This window comes from Pseudophryne corroboree, chromosome 1 (genome assembly GCF_028390025.1).
Source record: "Pseudophryne corroboree isolate aPseCor3 chromosome 1, aPseCor3.hap2, whole genome shotgun sequence".
NCBI classification, from domain to species: Eukaryota; Metazoa; Chordata; class Amphibia; order Anura; family Myobatrachidae; genus Pseudophryne; species Pseudophryne corroboree.
This window is the reverse complement of record NC_086444.1, coordinates 398862712-398889453: the sequence shown is the minus strand read 5'-3', so window position 1 is coordinate 398889453 and position 26742 is coordinate 398862712. Positions and strand designations below refer to the sequence as shown.

General features: G+C 47.5%; 1 protein-coding gene across 4 annotated transcripts in view; it reads left to right on the top strand.

Moving 5' to 3' along the window:
* Positions 1–26742, top strand: part of GRK3 (G protein-coupled receptor kinase 3) — a 556585-nt gene that overhangs the window by 42431 nt on the left and 487412 nt on the right. The window contains exon 1 of one of the 4 annotated variants that reach the window (XM_063913217.1): positions 19151–19318. The exons of 2 other annotated variants lie outside the window; for them this stretch is intronic. Coding sequence is in view for 1 of the 2 variants with exons in the window: in XM_063913216.1 (XP_063769286.1) it covers positions 20102–20133 (32 nt within the window). In the remaining variant the exon portion in view is untranslated. Of the gene's footprint in view, positions 1–19150; positions 19319–20086; positions 20134–26742 lie in introns of those variants that run through there. One more of the 4 variants, XM_063913216.1, reaches the window with a different exon arrangement.

Sequence of the window (26742 nt, the reverse complement as noted above, 5' to 3'; positions counted from 1 at the left end):
GCAAGGGCCTAAAATAATCTTCTGAGATGCAGCTAAATACAGTAGCTTGTGAAATTAACAATTTAGTGTATTCTTATTGTACTAATTGTGGTTATGGTGTCTATTGTAAAAGGACAGAAAAAGTATAACTTGGCCATTAAGAAATTTGGTCAAGTTTGGTTCCTATAAGCCTGAAATTTGACCACACGCTTCCTGTTATAGTGATGCCAACCTAGATGTGGGTGTTTCAGCAAGTGTTAAATTGGACTGTATGTGTTTGTGTATAGGGAAAATGATACAGCAGATAATTGGAGATTGGCGTATTCATATTTGTGTTTCCTCTGTGTCCTCACATTACACTTGTCTCTTTTTACGTTGTGCTTGACATTTATTACTAGATAATCACACATTTGCTGTTTGAGATCCACGAGAAGAGGAAGTTTATGATCATATCGAAATAGACACAAAGATGAGATACATAGACCTGAAGCACAAGATTTCTATGAGAAGGGTCATATCTATAGTTTGTGTTGCCCTAGGCAGGACAGAATAAATGCAGTATTCATTAAGTAATGGTCTACTCTGTTATATTGGGCTAGTCTAATGCCCCGCACTACATGCTGTTGAGCATAAAAATGTAAAAAAAAAAAAAACCATAAACAGGAAATAATGCAATAATAACTTTTATACCCCAGGGCCTCTGTGATAAATAGAACTCTAAATATAAAACTCTTAGTATCCTTTTAGAAATCTTCTTGCTCTTACTCATTGGTGGTCACTGTTAAAATGCTTGAATCTTAAGTATAGAGTATATTAGCAGTGGTGCCTCTTTATATAAGGTGATGTCCAATCTTCAAGCATCAACAACAGGTTGTGTGTTCTGGATTTCTTTAATGATGCACAGAATAGTTCATCTCTTTGTTGGGTCTAAAATTATCTTACCTGTTTCATAGATAGAAATCCTGAAAACATGACCTGTTAGGTTACGTGTGGATTGGAGCTGAAACCCCTACCATGTATAATATTATTTTTTTCCCCTTGACCATTAACAAATTTCTATCCCTATCTCTTTTTGTAGAAGATACATTTATATAACGCTTCTTAGGTCTAGATTCAATTGGACAAGAGCATACATTACCATCCGCTGATTCTGCTTGCATCTCCATAGACTGCAAGCAGAAATTAGGACAGAAGTTGTTTGTCAGCAGCTTGCTCATAATTGAATCTGCCCTTTAGTTACATTGAATTGGGTGTACATGTTGCAGAGAAATATGCCACATAAACCAAATATTGCTGATATGCGCCTGTGAAGGAAGTGTTGCTCTATGGTACATATAAAGCGTCTTGAGTCCTGTTGGAGAAAGAGCACTATATAAATAAAATTATTATTAATTATTATGGACCTATGAACAGATGGCAGTGTAGACGGCGGCTATTAAAGGTATAGCCGCACCAGATTGCGGTCTACCAGTTACTGCTTTGTCTTTCCCCGGGAGCATGTGATCGACCATATAATGCTCAATTAGTAGAAGTCAAAATGTTACATTTTGGTCTTTCCCCATATCTTATGACTTTGGCTTTATTGGATGCTGTGCTTTAGAGGCTTAAGTACTTGGTTGTAGCCTGTTCTTTGTTAAGCTAGGTACACTCGATATCTGGTGAACGCCCATTGATTCTATAGGCGTGCATGCATCATCGATGCAGGAGCATTATCCGAGAAATTGCTTATAATGCTCCTGCAGCGATCAGAACCGGAAGGTCGCATCTTATGTGCTGCACATGCGACCTCCCGATCCCTATGGTGGAGAAGCCACCTTCACGCTGCTACACCCGCCTCACAGGAGGTCACAGGAGTCACAGTTGGATATACAAAGTCTGCTGATTGGGAGCATTTTACCCGATCAAGTGTCTTGTCTCATTAGAACAATGGGCAATCTGCCCAATGGTCAGGACGAATTCCTTTTGTCCCGGACCATCTGATATTGCCCGTACACACTATGTGATGTAATGAGTGACATCTCGTTCCGTCCTTCCTTATAGTGCACCACCTCACACACAATACAGCCAACCATAAGAGATTGTGCATGACCCGCAGGAGCACGCAATCAGGCATACACACTGCACGATATTACGGTTTGTCTTTCCGATTTGTCCAGAAACCACAAATTATGCAGATATTGTGCAAGTGTGTACCCAGCCTTAGGGGGTTATTCAGAGTAAACCATAAAAGTTAGCAATTGGGTAAAACCATGTTGCACTGCAGGATGGGCAGATATAACGTGCAGAATGTTAGATTTGGGTGGGGCGTGTTCAAACTGATATCTAAATTGCAGTGTAAAAATAAAGCGTGCAGTATTTACCCTGCACATAAACAATATAACCAACCCACCCCAAAATCTCTCTGCATGTGTTACATTTGTCTTACCTGCAGTGCAGCATGGGTTTGCCCAGTTGCTGGCTGTTTTGGTTTCCTAACAACTCTGAATAACCACCTTAATGAGGTTTTCTCTTAGACATATCATTGTGTTACTAAATGCTCTACATTTCAGGAATTTTATATTTGGTATTAAACCTGACTATAGTATGTATTTGACACTGTTGAAAAAGAGACTCATTTTGTGAGAAGTGATACAAGTGAAGTACCTCAGTTAGCTGGCACTGTAGCCACTCTCCCCTGGCACTGTAGCCGTACAGCTGGACATTGCCCTGGTTTCTGATATTTCTGGTAGCTAGCACATCACAATTATATGACTGTAAACACACTTATACTAATTATATCAGTTGGAGGAGAGACGTTTGCAGTGACCACTGTGAGCAGCATTATAGGAAATGCATATTTACCGGATTTCTCTGTTGCGTAAAGTATTACATATCAGTGGTGTTATTTACGGAGTTTAATTTGTGTTTTGTTGCGCAGATTGTGTCCTAAGCAGTAGGACTTCTTGTTTCTCTGCTTGTGGAGTATTCTAAATGCTGATCAAGAACTGTGCTTGGCTAGAAGCTGTTTGTTTGATGTATCAAGCAGTGAAAAGAGTGGAGAAGTTGTTCATAGCAACAAATCAGCTTTGAATCAAGTAAAGTCTATAAAATGATAGGTAGATGCTGATTGGTTCCTGTGAGCAACTTCTCCACTCTTTTCTCTAATTGTACATCAAAACCTGTATGCAGTATATGCCCACTACATCTGTGAATGTAAACTTTTAATTTTAGTTACTCTAGTATGTTGGAATATATTGTGAATGTGTATATGAAGGGCTACGTTGCAGCGGCTGTGGCTTTTTTCCACACCAAGTCCCATGGTGCTTCGTATACTGACTGTTGCACACACAGACTGTCGCACACAGATATGCAAGTGTCATTTATCAAATGAATCAATGCCAGGCATCTCCAGCCACATGGCGTCTTAAGGCTAGGTGTATGAGGAAACATCAGTTTGAATAGAGAAGCATTCGTCATTCATTAAAAAGCTATCAGAAAAATCCCAGTCAACGTATGTAAAACACAACACTATGCTTCACCTAATGTTATACATCAAATTTCTGCAGTTTTACTGATGTTTTTATAGACCTTTTTGTGTTTGCCTATAACCTTAGCCTGTGTAAAAAGGAAACTGTTGTCAAGATGTGTTGACTTTTGTAGGCAAGACCACTTTATGCGCTTTAATTGTTGTTCAGGAAGCAGCGAGAAGACCTATGTGGTTATTAGGTGGATTACAGTTCACTTGGATTGTGTGAAACCCATCAGCAAAGCGGATGTGTCATAGACTCCCTGAGTATTCAACACTTTTCAAGCGGTTTTATCACAGAACACAATATATTTTCTTCTCTTTTCAGACCCCTCTGGTGGAGTTGATGTCTGGGTAACATTTGCTGTTGGCACCTTTTGTATAATGACATTCACTCACTATAGCGTAGTACACATTTACTTCTTGGAAGAGCCAATCTTTTGAAGCAGTAACCCTTAATCCAATTACAGTAATTAGAAGTAAGCTGTCAAAATGGTTATCCCGACTTGATCAGATTCGTAAATGAAGAATTTTTAGTCCCTAAAAAACCTTATCAAATTATACCATGCTGGTTATGCACAGTAAAATGTGCGTTTAGGTATACCTCCTGTTACTCTATCTCCCTAGCTCTAATACCATTTAGCTGGTGTTATGGACAAGTACCTTGCTTTGTATTTGCGACAAGAGCTCAGTTTCCTATTTAAATAGATGCACTTGGGGCATTTTCATCTCTAGATTAAGCTCTAAAGTGCAGGGTCTTCTGTAGCATAGGGGCAAGACTCAGTTACCCATGAGCTGGTGCCAGAATGGCTACCGGCATCTTTGCAGGATATTGCTGTAGTAGTTTCTATGAACAGTCTAAAGAAGTTTGAACAGAAATATGGCTACTGTAAGTGCGCACATTAAACTATCCCCTTGTGTCTGCGCCTCCTTCATCAAACTTGTTTGTACTATGTTCAGTGTAGTGTTCTAGCACCCTGCACCTTTCAAATCTTGTGCAGTTCCTCCTTCCTGCCTGGGGTGTCTCTCTCTGCTCTGGTGCTTCTCAGCACACACAGGTCTGTATCACAGCACTGAGTAACAGATCAGAGTGTGCCGAGAAGCATCACAGCAGAGAGCGAAACCCCAGGCAGGAAAGAGGAACTGCAAGGATTTTGAAAGGTGCAGGGTGCTAGAATGAACACTACATTGGTGGGTGCTCCCTGGTGGCTGCAGCGCACACAACAAATAGCAGAGGGGTTGTGGTGGTTAGTACATAACTCCTAATTGTATGTTTAATCTTGTTTTTAACATCTGTGGGTGTCTGCCTGTACCTGGGGATCAGCGCCATGTAATATCATGACCGCTGCACCCATCGTCTGCTTCCTGTATCTCCCTGCCCCCCAGTTTCCCATTGGCTAGTTACATAGTTTAGGGGTGGGCAAATACAGGAAGGTGACAGTGACTGTGGAGTCCTGGGTATAGCGGCCATGATAGACGGTGCTGATCCCCAGGGACAGGCAGACACCTACAGCTGTTAAAAACACTTTATCTATCGAGGTTTACCTGTTAATCCCCCTCTCCCCCCATCTTGCTATTTGTGGTGTTCACTGAGGCCCTGGGGAGCAACCGCCACTGATTTGTAGGCGTTATAACGGTCTTATGCAGCATAACTTTGTGGAACTTTACAACAATATAATCATCTGTGGGTGCTGTGTGGCTCGGAATCCTTTAAGTTATCCAGTTAGTCGTGGTTGAATGACTTGACCTTTATTGACTGCGTGTTGAAAAGCCAGCAGTGTATTCCTAAGACTTGTTAGTGCATATTTGGATTTTCACCCCATTGCAATTATCAAGAGCTGATGAAAGATTCATGATGATATTCTGAAACCAATTTCTGGCATGCAGAAATGTATGCTCTCTTCACGTTATTACCACAGTGGCACATTTGTTAATAACTGGGGATTTGTTACTACAACGCAAGTCATTGGTCTCTGCATAGCTGGACGACACCTGGATGTAAGAGTTATGTTCCTTGATTGTAATCAGCGTGTGTTTGTTAGACTGTAGACTGCTGCGGAGTCTGTTGGCGCCTTTATTAAAAAAGAAATATATATTGATATGCAGTATCTTTTTATTTAAAATGAGGCCCATTTGTTTCTAAGAAGTAAAGTATATTAGGTAAGCAAGGCAAATAGATTTTACAAAGGTCAGACATCTGGTACTGTTTTTCATCTAAAGGTAGAAGGGCTTAGCTTTCCCTTATACCCCTTACACATCGCACAAATAACCCGGTATCGACACGGCATATTGCCGTGTCGAAACGGGTCAGTGTGCGATGTGAAAGCACTTTTGCCGAATTAGCGGGTCGCCGGACCCGGTAATTCAACCCGGTTAAAAAGAAGGGTTATTACTGGGTTGAATACCGGGTCAGGTGCAGTGTGAATGGGAGCCGTTTCGATGCGACACGGCTCCCATTCACAGCATAGGGAGAGGCGGCGCAGGAGATGAGCTTATCTCCCAGCGCCGCCTATCCCCTGCCCCTGCTGCTGCTGCGCCCCCCCCCCCCCCCCTGCTGCTATGGCAACCGACCCAGAATATTGCCGGGTCGGAAAGCCAGCAAAGAAGAGCAAATGCTGGATCCCACCCGGTAAAGACACGTTTCTCTTACCGGGTGGGATTCGGCATTTGCGATCTGAAACCAGCATTACTGTGTTTGCTCTTAGAACAGTTAACTGGGATTTAAGTTTGGTGTCACAAATTTAAGCTGTAAATAGATGGCTTTATACGCCAATGTCGTAATGAATAGCCTCTGTATATTAACATTTGTACAATAGCTATAAAAGGTATTTAACCCTTTTTGGTATATTCACACTTGATTTTCTTGCATCATGGGATGAAAAATGATGTATTCATTATTTTATGTCACTGGCCTCTAGAAAATATGTGAATATCAATGAAAAACTCAAGTTGAGGCTATAAGTTCGGTCTTTGGGGGTGATGTATCAAACCTTTCAGAGCGAGAGTAGAGGAGTTGCCCATAGCAACCATTTTTAAAAATTGATTTTCAAGCCAGTTTCTGATGTGCTTCATGTAAAGGTACAGACTCGGTCACACACCAATATACAAGGGTTGCATAAAAAATTCTGTCATTGCAATCCAGGGAAGCAGTTTTGTAACATCATGTTGCGATTAAGAAGGTCATGCAGAAAAAAGGTGGTTTGCGCGACTCACTTGTGCCAAGCATCTTGCATCGCATGGTATATGAGGACACATCTGTAGAGGTTGATTGGTATTGGGAACTTCTCTTCTTGCTGTCTCTCCAAGGTTTCATACATCTTCCTTTTTGTCTCCTCAAACCATAGAATCTTCCTCCAAGTAATATGAGAGTCTCCCATGTGTTGTTTTTTTTTCTTCTCAGACTCCATACATGATTTCATGTCTGTTTCTTCAACAATGGCTGCAGTCCAGCCCATTCTTACTTTAACTGCCCAGGCTGTTTTACTTTTTCTCTGAATCATCTTGGAACTCGTTGCACTGCTGGTAGGGCAAATGTAACATGTGCAGAGAGAGTTATGGTGGGTACACACTGGCGGATATATTGGACGATCAATTGATCAGCCAATATATCGTCCGCTAGTCGGCGAGTGTGTATAAACGATAGGTCTGTGAACTATGTCGTTTACAGACATATCGCGTTGTCCCTGCTGCACAGACTATCGCCAATATATCTGCAGATATATTGGTGCATCGATGTGTGTGTACGGCCGACCCGGAGCTGCTTGATAGGTCAGCCATCTTCAGGTGGGCGGGATTATTTAAATAATATGTTTCAGGGTGGGGGTGGTCAGTGGACCTGCTCACTGCAGCGCACCTGTCACCGCCGAGCAGCCAGGGTTCAAGAACGACCCTGCTGCTGTTGCGCCTTGCACGGAGCTCTGTAGCTGTGGTCTCTTCTATGTCTGCGGCCGTGCTGTGCGTGCCCGGCTCCCTGCTGCTGCTGCCGGCCTCTCCACCCGTTCCTTGTCTCTGATTCACCGCAGCGCTTCCTCCGGTGGCCACCAGACCCTGCCTCGACCTCCAGCTCTGCCGGCTGCACCACTTCCACATGGAAATGGAGCTGCAGCCGGAGACCATCTGCACCTTGTGCCCCCCCTCCCCTGTGACCACACCTACACCTGTGCCCTCTCCCCCACCGTGGCCACACCTACACCTGTGCCCCCCCCCCGTGACTACACATGAACTTGTGACCGCACCTACACCTGTGCCCCTTCTCCCCTGTGACCGTACATACACCTGTGCCCACCCCTTCCCCTGTGACCACACCTTACACCTGTGCACCCTTTCCCCCCCCCGTGACCACACCTGTTCTTGTGCACTCAGACCACTGGAACATGGGTGCAGGGGCCCACATTTCCTGCACCCAGTCACACTGGTCCTGCCCCAAGGCCATACAGGGGCAGGCCTGATGGGCCGGAGAGCTGGTGACCCTGTCAGAGCCACAGGAGCCTAGCACCCCCCACTACTAATCCCAGAGCACCACCTACATGGAACACTCTGTCTGGGGAGAGAGCAGGTAATGCAGAATATCTGTGTCTCCCAGCAGCCCTGGCAGCCTCCATACTCAAGCAGCTGCTCTATGAGGGTGGAGCAGAGCTCGGGCTCCAGTTTGTGGGTACAATTTTCTCATTACCCAAACCCGACAGAGGAGGAAGCACCGGTGCACAGAGTGGTGAGTGCCCGGGAGCCCCATACCCCTCGAAACCTCTGTGTGTAACACCCTGTACCCCTGTGTGTGTTTGTGTGACACCATGTGCCCCCCTACCACTGTGTGTATGACAGTCTGTACCCACCTACCCCCTGTGTATGACAGTGTATACTCACTACCCCTGTGTGTGTGTGTTCGTGACACATTGTACCCCAGCTCTATCCGTATATGTGTGTGTGTCACCCCGTGCCTCCCCTCTCTGTAGAAGGGGGCCCCTTTCTAAATTTTGCTATGGGGCACACAAAGTTCTAGTATTGCCCCTGCATCTCCCACATCGAGACCAGTAGCAGAGGATGCAGTTAAAATATTGCCTGTCAGGATCCCGTCAACTGCAGATTATTCCCTTTCGGTTGGTGGGTCCACGCCATCAACCAAGTGAGGATATAACCTGTTGCGAGTGAAGCGAGCCCACGAGGGGACCGAAGCGCGGCGAGTGCAGCGAGCCCGTGAGTGGACTCGCTGCCGGGATTCAGAATGACGGGATGCCGCTGTCGGTATACTGACGTCCGGCATCCCGTCTGCCGGTAAAATCATATGTATTCTGGTATCAGTGGGTTAGCAGTCTGTAACATCTTCATGCTGACAGTCTGCTCTCAGTCCAGCAGTAGCTTCCTTGCGGGTAAGCTGTGATTTCTTCCTCCTGTCTCCTTTCTGACAGCTGCCACAATCACCACCCCGGACAGACACGTGCACAGAGATATCCATAGAGGTAAAGGTAGTTGCAGGGAGAAAGTGTTCAGTCCAGACCATTCCGGCTTTCACCCAAACCCCATCCTGGTGTATCCCAGGAGCATACACTACTGTTCTCTCCTGGTGTAACCCAGGGGCATATACTACTGCTTTCTCCTGGTGTAACCCAGACAAATATACTACTGTTCTCTCCTTGTGTAACCCAGGCACATATACTACTGTTCTCTCCTGGTGTAACCCAGACAAATATACTACTGTTCTCTCCTGGTGTAACCCAGGCGCATATACTACTGTTCTCTCCTGGTGTAACCCAGACAAATATACTACTGTTCTCTCCTGGTGTAACCCAGGCGCATATACTACTGTTCTCTCCTGGTGTAACCCAGACAAATATACTACTGTTCTCTCCTGGTGTAACCCAGGGGCATATACTACTGCTTTCTCCTGGTGTAACCCAGACAAATATACTACTGTTCTCTCCTGGTGTAACCCAGGCGCATATACTACTGCTTTCTCCTGGTGTAACCCAGACAAATATACTACTGTTCTCTCCTTGTGTAACCCAGGCGCATATACTACTGTTCTCTCCTGGTGTAACCCAGACAAATATACTACTGTTCTCTCCTGGTGTAACCCAGACGCATATACTACTGTTCTCTCCTGGTGTAACCCAGACAAATATACTACTGTTTTCTCCCGGTGTAACCCAGGCGCATATACTACTGTTTTCTCCTGGTGTAACCCAGACAAATATACTACTTTTTTCTCTGACGTCCTAGTGGATGCTGGGAACTCCGTATGGACCATGGGGAATAGCGGGCTCCGCAGGAGACTGGGCACTCTAAAGAAAGATTTAGTACTATCTGGTGTGCACTGGCTCCTCCCTCTATGCCCCTCCTCCAGACCTCAGTTAGAATCTGTGCCCAGCCAGAGCTGGGTGCTCCTAGTGGGCTCTCCTGAGCTTACTAGTAAAGAAAGTATTTATTAGGTTTTTTATTTTCAGTGAGCTTCTGCTGGCAACAGACTCAATGCTACGTGGGACTAAGGGGAGAGAAGCAAACCTACCTGCGTGCAGCTAGCTTGTGCTTCTAGGCTACTGGACACCATTAGCTCCAGAGGGTTTGAACACAGGCACCTGTCCTCGATCGTCCGTTCCCGGAGCCGCGCCGCCGTCCCCCTCGCAGAGCCAGAAGAACAGAAGCTGGAAGACGACGAAATCGGCAGCAGAAGACTCCTGTCTTCATTTAAGGTAGCGCACAGCACCGCAGCTGTGCGCCATTGCTCCCAGCACACTTACACACTCCGGTCACTGTAGGGTGCAGGGCGCTGGGGGGCGCCCTGAACAGCAATTGAAGTACCTTTTGGCAATAAAAATACATATATACAGTCTGGCACTGTATATATGTAAAAACCCCCGCCATTTTTTTACACAGAAAGCGGGACAGAAGCCCGCCACTGAGGGGGCGGGGCCTTCTTCCTCAGCACACCAGCGCCATTTTCTCTTCACAGCTCCGCTGGAAGCAGCTCCCCAGGCTCTCCCCTGCAGTATCCAGGTACAAGAAGGGTAAAAAAGAGAGGGGGGGGGGGGCACATAAATTTAGGCGCAAATAAAACATATAAGGCAGCTATTGGGTAATCACTTATTATAAGTGAAAATCCCTGTGTTATATAGCGCTGTGGTGTGTGCTGGCATACTCTCTCTCTGTCTCCCCAAAGGACTTTGTGGGGTCCTGTCCTCAGTCTGAGCATTCCCTGTGTGTGTGCGGTGTGTCGGTACGGCTGTGTCGACATGTTTGATGAGGAGGGTTACGTGAAGGCGGAGCAAGGGCAGATAAGTGTGGTGTCGCCCCCGTCGGGGCTGACACCTGATTGGATGGATATGTGGAAGGTCTTAAACGACAATGTAAGCTCCTTACATAAAAGGTTTGATGACGCTGCAGCCTTGGGACAGCCGGGGTCTCAGCCCGCGCCTGCCCAGGCGACTCAGAAACCGTCAGGGGCTCATAAACGCCCTCTATCTCAGATGGTTGACACAGATGTCGACATGGAGTCCGACTCAAGTGTCGACGATGATGAGGCACATTTACAGTCTAAAATGACCAAGGCCATCCGATACATGATTATTGCAATGAAAGATGTATTACACATTTCTGAGATTAACCCTGTTAATACCAAGAGGGTTTATATGTTTGGGGAGAAAAAGCAGCCAGTGACTTTTCCCCCATCTGATGAATTAAATGAATTATGTGAAGAAGCGTGGAGTTCCCCTGATAAGAAACTAGTGATTTCTAAGAGGTTACTGATGGCGTGCCCTTTCCCGCCAACGGACAGATTACGTTGGGAAACATCCCCTAGGGTGGACAAGGCGCTGACACGCTTATCTGAAAAGGTGGCCATGCCGTCTCAGGATACGGCCGCCATAAAGGTGCCTGCGGATAGAAAGCAGGAAGCTATCCTGAAGTCAGTGTATACACACTCTGGTACTCTACTGAGACCTGCTATTGCTTCAGCCTGGATGTGTAGTGCTGTAGCAGCATGGACAGATACTCTGTCAGACGACATAGATTCCCTCGACAGGGATACTGTTTTGCTAACCCTGGGCCATATAAAAGACGTCGTCTTATATATGCGGGATGCTCAGAGGGACATTTGCCTGCTGGGCTCTAGAATTAATGCTATGTCCATTTCTGCCAGGAGGGTCTTATGGACTCTGCAATGGACAGGAGATGCTGATTCTAAAAAACACATGGAGGTTTTGCCTTATAAGGGTGTGGAATTGTTTGGGGACGGTCTATCGGACCTCGTGTCCACAGCGACAGCTGGAAAGTCGACTTTCTTGCCTCAGGTTTCCTCACAGCCTAAGAAAGCACCGTATTATCAAATGCAGTCCTTTCGTTCTCAGAAAGGCAAGAGGGTCAGGGGCGCATCCTTTCTTGGCAGGGGTAGAGGTAAGAAACTGCACCATGCAGCCAGTTCCCAGGAACAAAAGTCCTCCCCTGCTTCCACTAAGTCCACCGCATGACGTTGGGGCTCCACAGGCGGAGCCAGGTGCGGTGGGGGCGCGTCTCCGAAACTTCAGCAACCAGTGGGTTCGCTCACAGGTGGATCTCTGGGCTGTACAAATTGTATCTCAGGGATACAAGCTGGAATTCGAAGCGACTCCCTCCCGCCGTTACCTCAAATCAGCCTTGCCAGCTTCCCCCATGGAAAGGGAGGTAGTACTGGTGGCAATTCACAAGCTGTACCTCCAGCAAGTGATTATCAGGGTCCCCCTCCTTCAACAGGGAAGGGGTTACTATTCCACAATGTTTGTGGTACCGAAACCGGACGGTTCGGTGAGACCCATTCTGAATTCAGGTGCAAAATGGAATCGCTCAGAGCAGTTATTGCAAGCCTGGAAGAGGGGGATTTTATGGTGTCGCTGGACATCAAGGATGCTTACTTGCATGTCCCCATTTACCCACTTCACCAGGAGTACCTCAGGTTTGTGGTACAGGACTATAATTACCAGTTCCAGACGTTGCCGTTTGGCCTGTCCACGGCACCGAGGATATTTACCAAGGTAATGGCCGAAATGATGATACTCCTTCGGAAGAAGGGAGTTATAGTTATCCCGTACTTGGACGATCTCCTCATAAAGGCGAGGTCCAGAGAGCAGTTGTTGATCAGCGTAGCACTCTCTCAGGAAGTGTTGCAACAGCACGGCTGGATTCTGAATGTTCCAAAGTCGCAGCTGATTCCTACGACGCGTCTGCTTTTCCTGGGCATGATTCTGGACACAGAACAGAAGAAGGTGTTTCTCCCGGTGGAGAAGGCCCAGGAATTAGCATCTCTGGTCAGGGACCTCCTGAAACCAAAACAGGTATCGGTGCATCACTGCACGCGAGTCCTGGGAAAGATGGTGGCTTCATACGAAGCCATTCCCTTCGGCAGGTTCCATGCAAGGATCTTTCAGTGGGATCTGTTGGACAAATGGTCCGGATCGCATCTCCAGATGCATCGGCTGATCACCCTGTCCCCAAGGGCCAGGGTGTCTCTTCTGTGGTGGCTGCAGAGTGCTCACCTTCTCGAGGGCCGCAGGTTCGGCATACAGGACTGGGTCCTGGTGACCACGGATGCAAGCCTCCGAGGATGGGGGGCAGTCACTCATTGAAGAAACTTCCAAGGGCTGTGGTCAAGTCTGGAGACTTCTCTACACATAAATATATTGGAACTAAGGGCCATTTACAACGCCCTGAGTCAAGCAGAGCCCCTGCTTCGAAACCGGCCAGTGCTGATTCAGTCAGACAACATCACGGCGGTCGCCCATGTAAACCGCCAGGGCGGCACAAGAAGCAGGATGGCAATGGCGGAAGCCACAAAGATTCTTCGGTGGGCGGAGAATCACGTGCAAGCACTGTCAGCAGTGTTCATTCCGGGTGTAGACAACTGGGAAGCAGACTTCCTCAGCAGACACGACCTCCACTCGGGAGAGTGGGGACTTCATCCAGAAGTCTTCACACAGATTGCAAAGCGATGGGAACTGCCACAGGTGGACATGATGGCGTCCCGCCTCAACAAAAAGCTAAAAAGATATTGCGCCAGGTCACGGGACCCTCAGGCGATAGCTGTGGACGCCCTAGTGACACCGTGGGTGTACCAGTCGGTATATGTGTTTCCTCCTCTTCCTCTCATACCCAAGGTACTGAGAATAGTAAGAAAGAGAGGAATAAGAACAATACTCATTGTTCCGGATTGGCCAAGAAGGACTTGGTACCCGGAACTGCAAGAAATGCGCACAGAGGACCCATGGCCTCTGCCTCTCAGACAGGACCTGCTGCAACAAGGGCCCTGTCTGTTCCAAGACTTACCGCGGCTGCTTTTGACGGCATGGCGGTTGAACGCCGGATCCTAGCGGAAAAAGGCATTCCGGATGAAGTTATTCCTACGCTGATAAAGGCTAGGAAGGACGTGACAGCAAAGCATTATCACCGTATATGGCGAAAATATGTTGCTTGGTGTGAGGCCAGGACGGCCCCTACAGAGGAATTCCAGCTGGGTCGATTCCTGCACTTCCTACAGTCAGGGGTGACTATGGGCCTAAAATTGGGGTCCATAAAGGTCCAGATTTCGGCCCTATCCATTTTCTTTCAAAAAGAACTGGCTTCACTGCCTGAGGTTCAGATGTTTGTTAAGGGAGTGCTGCATATTCAGCCCCCTTTTGTGCCACCAGTGGCACCCTGGGATCTTAACGTTGTGTTGGATTTCCTGAAATCCCACTGGTTTGAGCCACTTAAGACCGTGGAACTAAAGTATCTCACGTGGAAAGTGGTCATGCTGTTGGCCTTCGCATCGGCTAGTCGTGTGTCGGAATTGATCTTCCATATGGACAGGGCAGAATTGAGGACTTGTCCCCAATTTCTCCCAAAGGTGGTATCATCGTTTCATTTGAACCAACCTATTGTGGTGCCTGCGGCTACTCGGGACTTGGAGGACTCCAAGTTGCTGGACGTAGTCAGGGCTTTGAAAATATATGTTTCCAGAACGGCTGGAGTCGGGAAGACTGACTCGCTGTTTATCCTGCATGCACCCAACAAGCTGGGTGCTCCTGCTTCAAAGCAAACTATTGCTCGCTGGATCTGTAGCACGATTCAGCTGGCTCATTCTGCGGCTGGATTACCGCATCCAAAATCCGTAAAAGCCCATTCCACAAGGAAGGTGGGCTCTTCTTGGGCGGTTGCCTGAGGGGTCTCGGCTTTACAGCTTTGCCGAGCGGCTACTTGGTCGGGTACAAACACCTTTACAAAGTTCTACAAGTTTGATACCCTGGCTGAGGAGGACCTTGTGTTTGCTCATTCGGTGCTGCAGAGTCATCCGCACTCTCCCGCCCGTTTGGGAGCTTTGGTATAATCCCCATGGTCCTTACGGAGTTCCCAGCATCCACTAGGACGTCAGAGAAAATAAGAATTTACTCACCGGTAATTCTATTTCTCGTAGTCCGTAGTGGATGCTGGGCGCCCGTCCCAAGTGCGGACTTTCTGCAATACGTGTATATAGTTATTGCTTAAATAAGGGTTATTGTTATGAGCCATCCTTTGAGTGAGGCTCAGTTGTTGTTCATACTATTAACTGGGTAAGGTTATCACAAGTTTTATGGTGTGATTGGTGTGGCTGGTATGAGTCTTACCCTGGATTCCAAAAATCCTTTCCTTGTAATGTCAGCTCTTCCGGGCACAGTTTCCCTAACTGAGGTCTGGAGGAGGGGCATAGAGGGAGGAGCCAGTGCACACCAGATAGTACTAAATCTTTCTTTAGAGTGCCCAGTCTCCTGCGGAGCCCTCTATTCCCCATGGTCCTTACGGAGTTCCCAGCATCCACTACGGACTACGAGAAATAGAATTACCGGTGAGTAAATTCTTATTTTCTCCCGGTGTAACCCAGGGACATATACTACTGTTCTCTCCCGGTGTAACCCGGGCGCATATACTACGGTTCTCTCCCGGTGTGGCCCAGGCACCAGTAGCGGATCTTGCCACGGGCAAGCAGGACTTTTGCCCGGGGCGCCGCCTTCCGGAGGGCCCCGCACCATGGCAAGATCTGCTTCTGCTGTGCCCTCCGCTGCCCGCTGTGTCCCCCTGTGAAGGGAAGTAGACGCTACGCGTCTAGTTTCCCTTCGTGGAGAGGATCTTTTGCTGTGTGGTGCGCAATGACGTCATCGCACACCGCTCAGCATTTAAGCGGCGCTACTACTGTAAAGGGGGCGTAACTGACCACGCCCCCTGTATTAAGCCACACCCCCATTTCCTGCCTGGGGCGCAGAGAGGGCTCGAACCGGCCCTGCCAGACACATATACTACTGTTCTCTCCCGGTGTAACCCAGGCACATATACTACTGTTCTCTCTCGGTGTGGCCCAGGCACATATACTACTGTTCTCTCCTGGTGTAACCCAGGCACATATACTACTGCTCTCTCCCGGTGTAACCCAGACAAATATACTACTGTTTCCTCCCGGTGTGGCCCAGGCACATATACTACTGTTCTCGCCTGGTGTAACCCAGGCACATATACTACTGCTCTCTCCTGGAGTAACCCAGGCCCATATACTACTGTTCTCTCCCGGTGTAACTGAGACAAATATACTACTGTTTTCTCCCGGTGTTACCCAGGCACATATACTACTGCTCTCTCCCAGTGTAACCCAGGTGCATATACTACTGCTCTCTCCCGGTGTAACCTAGGTGTACAGTATATACTACTTATAACATACAATATTGTTTGCAGTTTAAAGTGGGCGGTAGTGAAGGAATTTTTAAAAACTGCGAGGTAGAGCTGCACTAATGTGGCTGCCATCTCAGGGACCCGAAGCCACATCCCTGACCCATATAATAATCTTTTAATGTATATCTAAACGTACTTTAGATAGTACACAATTGCTTTTATAGTTGCAGAGCATCACAGGAGACTAGAGGGCCTGTTTTATTTATCTGTGTGCTCTTTAGAAGGCCAGCCCATTATGTAAATTAAGGAATATTTGGCACATTTCATGACTGTGATCTGCCAGTGTGTACGGAGGAAAGATAGATCTGCAGATGGCAGTGTTGGTTGGTCAGTGTGTATCGTCAGCAGATATATCTGCAGATATATCTTTAGGTGTGTACCCAGCATTATATTTGGGTTGGTTATATAATTTCTGTACATGGTAAATACTGGCTGCTTTATTTTTACACTGCAATTTAAGGTGGGTACACACTGGAAGACATATCTGTCGATCAATTAATCGGCAGATATATCTATGGACGGATCGGGCAGTGTGTTAAGCATACACACTGCCCGATCTGTCGGGGACTGATGTCATGAACTGGGCGGGCATGTACACACGCCCGCCCAGTTCAGCTGTCAATCACCGCAGGCCGCAGCAGCATGTTTACGGGCGGTTGGCCGACCGCCGTACACACACAGCGACGCGCCAATATATTGGTAGATATATTGGCCGTTGGCTGTGCTGCGGGGCCGACGCGATACGTCTGTGAACGACGGAGTTCACAGATGTATCGGCCGTACACACTGGCCGACAGACCCGCGATATATTGGCCATTCAAGAGAACGGGCGATAGTGTGTACGGGCCTTTAGATTTCAGTTTGAATACACACCACCCAAATCTAAAGGTGGGTACACACTGGCCGATACATCTTCGTTGTTCAGACATCGCGTCGGCCCTGCAACACAGCTGACGCCCAATATATCTACCGATATATTGGCGCGTTGCTGTGTGTGTACGGGCGATCGGCTGACTGCCATTACACATGCTGCGGCAGCCGGCAGTGATTGACAGCTGAACTGGGTGGGCATGTGTACACGCCCGCCCAGTTCATAATGTCAGTCCCTGACGAATCGGGCAGCACACTGCCCGATCCGTCCATAGATAGATATCTGCCGACCAACTGATCGGCAGATATCTATCAGTGTGTACCCACCTTAACTCTCTCTCTGCACATGTTACATCTGCCCTACCTGTAGCGCAACATGGTTTACCCCATTAGCGTGCTTTATTGGTTTGCTAACAGACCTGAATTAGGCCCTCTATGCGGTGGGGGAAGATGAGTGCAGTACAGCGAGGGGAGCTGATAGGGGTGCTGTGATGGGTAAGAGGTGCTATGAGCTGTGCTGGGAAAGGGGTGCTGTAAATGGAGCTGAGAGGAGTCTTGTGCTGTGATGGGAGCTGGAGGAAAGAAAACTTGGTGATGAAAAGAAGGAAGAGCTGGCCACGGAATAATCCCTGGCTGAATAAAGAGGCGGTGCCACTGGCCAGGGTGGGCCAGCGGGCAAAGCAAGAATCTGAGGACCAGAGAATGCTTCAGTGGTGGAAATGAAAAGCGTTAAACAAAACTCCCCACTGCAGCCTGTGCTAGTGTCACAGTAGGCAGCTTCAGCCATCTTCAATTATTTAACCCTCTCTAGCCACCAGTGTTGTTGGGTACTAGGCCTGTGTGGGTGCATTCATGCCTCAGGGCCTGTGATGCATGTTAAGCAGGCAGAGAGCCCGTGCTCCCTGGTAAGTGACCCTGGGCATTAGGCCCAGGTTACTGTCAGTGTGTTATTAATTTGAAGCAGGGGCATGGAAATATTGGGGGCTAATGCCCTTGGGCCTGCCTAAGTATAGACCCCCTGATATTTCCATACCCCCACTTCAAAATTTCCACTTATACTACTGGAGTGATGTAGCAAAGATTTAACTATGACCATTGATATAGTAACAACAGGTGAATATTGATTGAGTTTAAAATAACTTGATTAATGCAGAGGGTTTGCACACAACAAACTTAAATATATTTATATTTTTATATAGAATAGGCTGGTAGATCAATATGTAAATGTTGTACGGCTGTGCCGAAGTACTGATGTGTCCAGGAAAAAGTACACAGGGCAGGTTTGATTCGCAGACCCTCACCGTGCATCATTATGTTTAATCTGCGACTTTGCAGGGTCCATGTATTAAGGAGAGAGAAGGGGGCCAAATTAAAAACCCAGAGACAATCACTGTACATATTGGTTCTTGGTATTACTTCTGCCTGCTGCTTATACGAGCAAGCTAGAATATCTGTGCTGCCATAGGCACCTATGGCAATTATGGGTTGCCCAGCTGTTACTAAGAAGAGAGGTCACTTAAGCTGGGTACACACTAGACTTTGGGGCAGATTTATTAAGCCTGGTAAAGTGATAAAGCCAGTCGGCTCCTAGCTGTCAATTTTTCAAACCCAGCCTGTAACATGGAAGTTAGGAGCTGATTGGCTGGTGCGTTATCACCTTCGACTTTGTCACTTCACCAGGCTTAATAAATCTGCCCCTATATTTTGAACGATTTGCCCAATTCCGACTGATCAGAAACGACAAATCTTTGAAATCGTCAAGTGTGTATGCACTATCTTTGCGCTCCCACAGTCGTTAGTGACATCTACAGTAGGGCCGACAGAAGATATCTCTAACGAGAGCCATGTGATGTCGGGTACCCATCGCTCATGATGTTGGAAGTTTTTTAATGTGTACCTAGCTTTACTGTCATCTGTCTTCTCCAGCATCGGCTTCCATCACCTCTAGCTGCCGATATCTGCTTCTGCTCACGTGAAGACTAGTGAGAAGCAGGAAGTGAGTTGTGATACATTTATTCGGTTGTTAATAAAGTTTGAAGGGGAAAATAATTCACTGCTGAAGCTGCATAGGAGAGCAGAGAGGACAGTCCAGGTTTTCACACACATGCAGAAGTTAATCATTGAGGTGGAATGTGTCCCTTCTACCATCACAAAGAGGGTGACTTAACATTCACTTTCCTTGGCTGGACTATTTTTAGTAAGCATCACTGTAGCTGCTTCCTGCCTCATAACGATAACAGGACAAGCAAGAGCTGTTATTTTCCCACAGTAAGTGGATTTTTAGTGCAAGGAACAGTGGTTCCCAAATACGGCCCTCAAGGCACCCTAGTAGTCTAGGTTTTATGGATATCCATGGCTGAGCACGTATGGTTAAATCAAATTGACTGAGTTACTAATTAAGTCACCTGTGCCTAAGCATGGTTATTCTTAAAACCTACAGACCAGGCATTCCCAACCTCAGCCCTCAAGACACAGTAACAGTCCACGTTTTAGTGGTATCCATGCTAGCACAGGTGACCTAATTAGTACCTCAGTTATTTGGAAAGAAGCATCTGTGCTGAAGCCTGGATATCCCTAAAACCTGCACTGAAATACCCTGTTCACATTGCCATTGCCAGGTCACACTCGGGAGTTAAAAACGCGTCCTTCCCAGGTGTGACCCGGCATTGGACCTGAGCAAGGTGGCTTCTGAGGGCGGGGCCAGAGGTGGTGCTGATCATCTCTAGCGCTGCCTCTCTCTATGCTGTGAAAGGGTGACGGGTCGCATCGACCCGGGTAACCCGTTCACACTGTGCCTGACCCGGGAATTACCCTTTTTTTATTTCTGGGTTGAATTACCGGGTCAAGCGACCCGGGAATTCAGCAGTGACCCGTGTCGACCCGGCAAAATACCGGGTCGATACCTGGTTTTTGGTGCAGTGTGTACTGGGAATTAGTGTGACTTGAGGGCCAAGATTGGGAAAGCCTGCTACAGACGGATGTGGCTTGTCCCTTGCTTTGCTTTCATTATTGTCTTTGCTATTGTATCTTCATCAGCTGCCTGGATTTTAAATGGCTGATGTGGCATCACCAGCAGTCACCAGGTGAGCTTTATTGATTAGTGGTAAAATAGTAATTAAACATGTAGCTTGCTGTGCTGCTAATGCACAGTTCATCATTCCTGTCAATGGATTCTCGTGCCAAGGCAGTTAATATTGTTCAGTAAATGAATTTCTTTGGCTTATTAAATAAAAGATCTCTCAGAAGGGAGTGGAATCCTCCCTAGACTTTGGCTGTGATGTCTGCACCTGGAGACGTAGGTTTAATTGCTGCTGAGATCTACCTGTGGGGAAATTAGAGGACGTGCATTACAATTAGTTATTACTTTGAATAGATTTGTGCATGTACTGCAAGTTAGTGCCAGAGTATATTATGATTGATGCTAGTAGTTTTACTTTACGTTTTTTAATGAAGACTGTGTATGTGTCTTTATGGCGCCACTGTAGTAGAATTAAACGCAAACTACCCAACTAACCTAAAGCATGCAGAGAAAATGCCTGTTAGACTGACAGGCATTTTATCTGGCCGCTTCACACACTGCAATCGTGGCTTTACAGTGTAAGATCTCTCAAAGAGTATGGCACCCGATATCTGCGCTATTTCCTTGGGAAGGAGACATTTCCCCATTCAGGTGAAATGTCAGTCAGTCGGCCGCAGCAGTGTATACACTGCCCGATGGGGCTGGCTTTCAACTTACAAAATATTGCATCAAATGGACATGATGGATGGCCAACCGATTTTATATTTTTGGATCAGTTGCCCACATACACTGTACAATTATCTGGGCGATCTGCCAATATCGGGTGGATCAGCCAGATAATGTATCATGTATACCCAGCTTTGGTAGTGAGATGCCGTATTGTCCTCAGTGTAACTGTTCTTCACAATTGTCCTTCACTGTTTTCTGCTTTTGATCCATTATTTTCAGGGACATGAGCAGATTACAAACTCTATTACAATTTAAGAATATCCCTGACTACTGTAGCCTTAGCCTATTTTCTTCTGTTGATCGTTTACAGCACGGTAATTACTTAGGTTAGATAAGTAATTTTTTGTTGTTCAAGTAGATATAAGTGCATCTGTATGTTGCAGCTTCTATTTTGTGAAGCACTACACTCTCCTACACAAACCACTAAGCTCTCCTTACCAACAATTGCCTTTCCTAGCTTTCAACTGAAAAATGTAAATGTGACCGGATTCACCTCACTGCCTATGCCAAGCATACACAGACTTGTTTGATCCCATGGGACTTGTGCCAGTAGGGAGGGATTGCCTCTTACAGTCAGTAACTTACTGACTCCATCTATCCACTGTGTAGTGAGCGAGTAACTTGCTGCCACTACCAGGCTCCTTCAAACTGCACCTGGAACAGCCCCTGATGCGTATGCATAGACCAACTGAGGCCACACATCCTGATTAGTGTTGGCTGGTTCCCACTGCTCCCTCACGATGGATCAGACCCTGCATGGTAACTGGCAGAGAGCGGAGCTTGGAGACACTGGGCTCAGCCTAGAACTCCCGGAGAATGGGATAGGCGTCCTTTTATCCTAATCCAGCACACAATATCAGGGGGTAGTTCTGCCTGTGATAGTTACCCAATCATGCTAAGTGCATGTGTCTAGCATTCCCAAGGCATGCTCACCTCTAACATGTCCCCAATGGACAGTGGGGAGTGGTCACTCCTCTGTACCTGAGCCCACTTGTAATGACAGACCCTGCCCAGGTGCAAATTGGTGCTGGGAACATTTTTTAAATCTATTGGTCCATTTAAACATGGCGCCTATTGTCACTAAATCCTTTTAAAAATGGCACCATGGCATGAGGATTAACCCTATCAGTGCTGTTGCGGCCATTTTGGCCATGTGGGTCGGTGGCTCCGACCACAGTAAATCTACCTTCAATAATCACTAATGAATGTTTGGAGACAGCTTGCAATTGTTAAGTCTTTAAAAAAAAATCAAACAAACCTCTACCTTACAACCCGTCCCATCAAAACCCCTAAACCCCCCCGGAAAGGCAGACTAGTGGGCCTATATACGAGACAGTTTTCTCTCTTGTTTGATACAGTTTGCAGTATATGAAGACCTAATGTTTTATTACTCACTACACTGCAATAATACTGCACTACCGTTTGCCCTTAAGAACATCTTCAATATTGTTGAGTTGTATAGTCAGTTATATGAAAGCTATTAACATATAAATAGGGGGAAATTCAATTGTTTTGGTTGTCTAAAATTTCCATCTAAAAGGGACTGTTTAGAACAGTTGTCAGGATTGAATTGTTGATTGGGCGCACATGCATATCGCGTATGTTGTGCACAAACAGACAGGGTTTAGCTGCATAAACTGATAAACCCGTCTACAGGCCTGCTTTGGTCATTCAAATTCCTGTTCGGATGCCCAAAGTGTCACCTCAGGGGGCTGCGAGAAGAAATGTCATTGTGAAGTGAGGGGGCGGGGGGCGGGGGGCCCCCTGGGCAGCATGTTACTGGAGTTTTGGGGCTGGCAGAGAGCTTTTCGGTGCCTCGGTACCGTTTTCAGAAACCCCCGCCGACATTTTTAATTTTTAAATTAGGCGGGCCAAAGCGCGCCGGGAAGGGGGCGGAGCTTTGTCCCGCGGCTCACAGGCGCCATCTTCTCCTTCAACACGCGGCTGAAGGGAGACGCTGCCGGGACCTCCACATTCCTCAGACAAGTAACGGGGAGATATTCAGAAGAGGGGGGGGGGGGGGGGGCGCAGTGTGGTGCTTATTATCATTACAAAGCAGCGCTGGGTACATATATCTTTTCTTGGGATATATGGGCGCTGGGGTGTGAGCTGGCATACTCCCTCTGTGTCCTCTATCTGGGCTTCATTGTGGGCCTGTCACCTAGCTGGGACGTTCTGTGTGTTGTTGTGTGTTGGTACTACGTGTCGGCATGTCTGAGGCTGAATGTTATTCACCAGAGGAGGTTATTGGGGGAGCGGATGCAGGGCTAGATTTGGGACTGTCGACGCAGCCGACACCTGATTTACTCGCATTGCTCAGTACGATAAATTCGAATGTTGCTTCTTTATCAAAGAGGTTAGATAAGTCTGAGTCACAGACGCAGGTGTGGAAAAAGTCCATGGAAGAGGATTTGTCTCAGGTTTAGACCCCATCCGGGTCGCAAAAGTGGCCATTTACTCAGGTGGTAGATACTGATACCGACACGGACTCTGATTCTGAGGTCGATTTCACTGAGGCTGCTTTACATCCACGGTTAGTTAAGAGTATTCAGTACATGATTGTGGCTATAAAAGATGTTTTACACATTTCTGATGAACTTGAGGTACAGGAAACAAGGATTTGCTTGTTCAAAGGAAAAAAAAAACCTTAGGTGAAGTTTCCCCCCTCTCATGAAATGAATACTCTTTGTGAAAAGGATTGGGAGTAGCCGGACACGAGGTGGCAGATTCCCAAGAGAATTTACATGGCGTATCCTTTCCCCTCTGATGACAGGGAAAAATGGGAGGCGTCTCCATATGTTGACAAAGCTCTATCTCGTTTGTCTAAGAAAGTGGCACTTCCGTCCCCTGGGACGGCAGCTCTCAAGGATCCGGCGGATCGTAAGCTGGAGACGTCTTTGAAGTCCATTTTCGCTAATTCGGGTGCATTGCTCAGACCTGCTGTGGCGTCGGTATGGGTGAGTAGTGCTATTGCTAAATGGGCTGAGAATTTAGCTAATGATATGGATACCCTTGATAAAGATAATGTCCTTTTGACTCTCGGTTATATCAAGGACGCTGCAGATTACCTGAAGGATGCGGCGAGGGACGTCTGTCTCTTGGGTTCAAGAACCAATGCCATGTCGATATCAGCCAGGAGGGCGTTGTGGATCCATCAATGGAACGCTGATGCCGACTCCAAGAGGGCTATGGAAGTGTTACCCTTCAAAGGTACTGTCTTGTTTGGGGACGGCTTGGCTGACCTGGTCTCGACCGCGACTGCGGGTAAGTCCTCTTTGCTTCCTTATGTTCCCACACAACAGAAAAAGGCACCACATCAGCAAATGCAGTCCTTTCGTCACAATAAATACAGGCGTGGAAAAGGTTTGTCCTTCCTCGCTTCAAAAGGTAGAGGAAGGGGAAGGAAACCTCCTGCAGGCTCAGGCGCCCAGGACCAAAAGTCCTCCCCTGCTGCTACCAAGTCCACCACATGACGCTGGGGCTTCCCTGCGATAGTCCGGACCGGTGGGGGGCTGTCTACGAATATTCAGTCAGGTCTGGATTCAATCAGACCTGGATCCTTGGGTCCTAGAGATTGTGTCTCAGGGATACAAACTGGAGTTTCAGGAGATAGCCCCTCACCGGTTTTTCATTTCGGCATTACCAGTAGCTCTTCCGGACAGGGAGGTGGTGCTGGCAGCGATTCAAAAATTGTGTCTACAGAGGGTCATTGTTCCCGTTCCCTCGTGCCAGCGGGGGGAGGGGTTCTAATCGAGCCTCTTTGTTGTGCCGAAACCGGACGGTTCGGTCAGACCAATTCTAAATCTAAAATCCCTCAATCCATACTTGAAAGTTTTCAAGTTCAAGATGGAATCCCTTCGAGCGGTAATTGCCAGCCTGGAAGGGGGGGATTTTATGGCGTCAGTCGACATAAAGGATGCCTACTTACATGTCCCGATATATCCTTCGCATCAGGCCTTCCTCAGGTTTGCGATACAGGATTCTCATTACCAATTTCAGACGTTGCCGTTTGGGCTCTCCACGGCTCCGAGGATTTTCACCAAAGTCATGGCGGAAATGATGGTTCTCCTTCGCAAACAAGGGGTTACAATTATCCCGTACTTGGACGATCTCCTGATAAAGACGAGGTCCAAGGAACGGTTGCTGAGAAGTGTAGATTTGTCACTGTCGGTTCTGCGACAGCACGGTTGGGTACTCAATTTGCCAAAATCTCAGTTGATTCCGACCACTTGGCTGCCTTTTCTGGGCATGATTTTGGATACGGATTTACAGAAAGTATTTCTTCCAGAAGAAAAGGCTCTGGAACTGCAGGCGATGGTCAGGGAACTTCTGAGGCCGACGAGTGTGTCAATCCATCACTGTACTCGGGTTCTGGGGAAGATGGTTGCGGCGTACGAAGCCATTCCATTTGGCAGGTTTCATGTCTGGGTGTTTCAGTGGGACTTGCTAAGCAAATGGTCCGGGTCTCACCTGCACATGCACCGGAAGATAAGTCTATCTCCCAGAGCCAGAATTTCTCTCCTGTGGTGGCTACAAGATCATCACCTCCTAGGGGGACGCCGGTTCGGTATCCAGGATTGGGTGCTTCTAACAACAGATGCAAGTCTCCGGGGCTGGGTCGCAGTCACTCAAGGAAGAAACTTCCAGGGGAAATGGTCGCTCCAGGAAGCCTGTCTCCACATAAATGTTCTCGAGTTAAGAGCCATCTACAACGGCCTGCTGCAAGCAAGTAGCCTTCTTCAGGGTCGACCTGTCCTGGTACAGTCAGACAACATCACAGCGGTGGTGCGTATAAACCGTCAAGGCGGAACAAGGAGCAGAGCGGCAATGGCGGAGGCCACAAGAATCCTTCGCTGGGCGGAACAACACGTGCGCGCCCTGTCAGCAGTCTTCCTACCGGGAGTGGACGACTGGGAAGCAGATTTCCTCAGCAGACAAGATCTCCATCCGGGAGAATGGGCTCTTCACCAAGAGGTATTTGCAGATGTGACAAAACGTTGGGGAATTCCGTTGATCGACATGATGGCGTCTCGTTTCAACAAGAAGCTCCCGAGGTATTGTTTCAGGTCAAGGGACCCCCAAGCCAGTGCAGTGGACGCCCTGGTGTCTCCGTGGGTTTTCCAGTCGGTGTATGTGTTCCCTCCACTTCCTCTCATTCCAAAGGTACTGGGGATCATTCGACGAGCAAGGGTTCAGGCGATTCTCGTCGTTCCAGATTGGCCAGGAAGGGCCTGGTACCCGGATCTTCAGGAATTACTGGTGGAAGATCCTTGGCCGCTTCCTCTAAGAGAGGACCTGTTGTTGCAGGGTCCATGCGTGTTTCCAGACTTACCGCGGCTGCGTTTGACGGCATGGAGGTTGAGCGCCAGATCTTAGCTTGTAAGGGTATTCCCAGGGAGGTCATTCCAACTCTCATTAAGGCTAGAAGGAGGTTACGGCGAAGCATTATCACCGTATTTGGAGAAAGTATGTTTCCTGGTGTGAGTCTAAAATGGCTCCTGCGGAAGATTTTCACTTGGGTCGCTTTCTCCACTTTTTACAGGCGGGAGTAGATGCAGGCCTGAAATTGGGTTCCATCAAAGTACAGATTTCGGCTTTGTCGATTTTCTTTCAAAAAGAGTTCGCTGTCCTCCCAGAGGTTCAGACTTTTGTGAAAGGAGTAATGCATATCAATCCTTCGTTTGTGCCTCCTGTAGCTCCATGGGACCTTGATGTAGTCTTACGGTTTCTCATGTCTTCCTGGTTTGAACCTTTGCATAAGGTTGAGTTGAAATTTCTCACTTGGAAGGTAGTTATGCTATTGGCACTGGCGTCTGCCAGGCGGGTGTCAGAGTTGGCGGCCTTATCTCATAAGAGCCCGTACTTGATTTTTCATTCGGATAGGGCGGAATTGAGTACTCGTCAACAATTTCTGCCGAAGGTGGTTTCTTCATTTCACATTAAC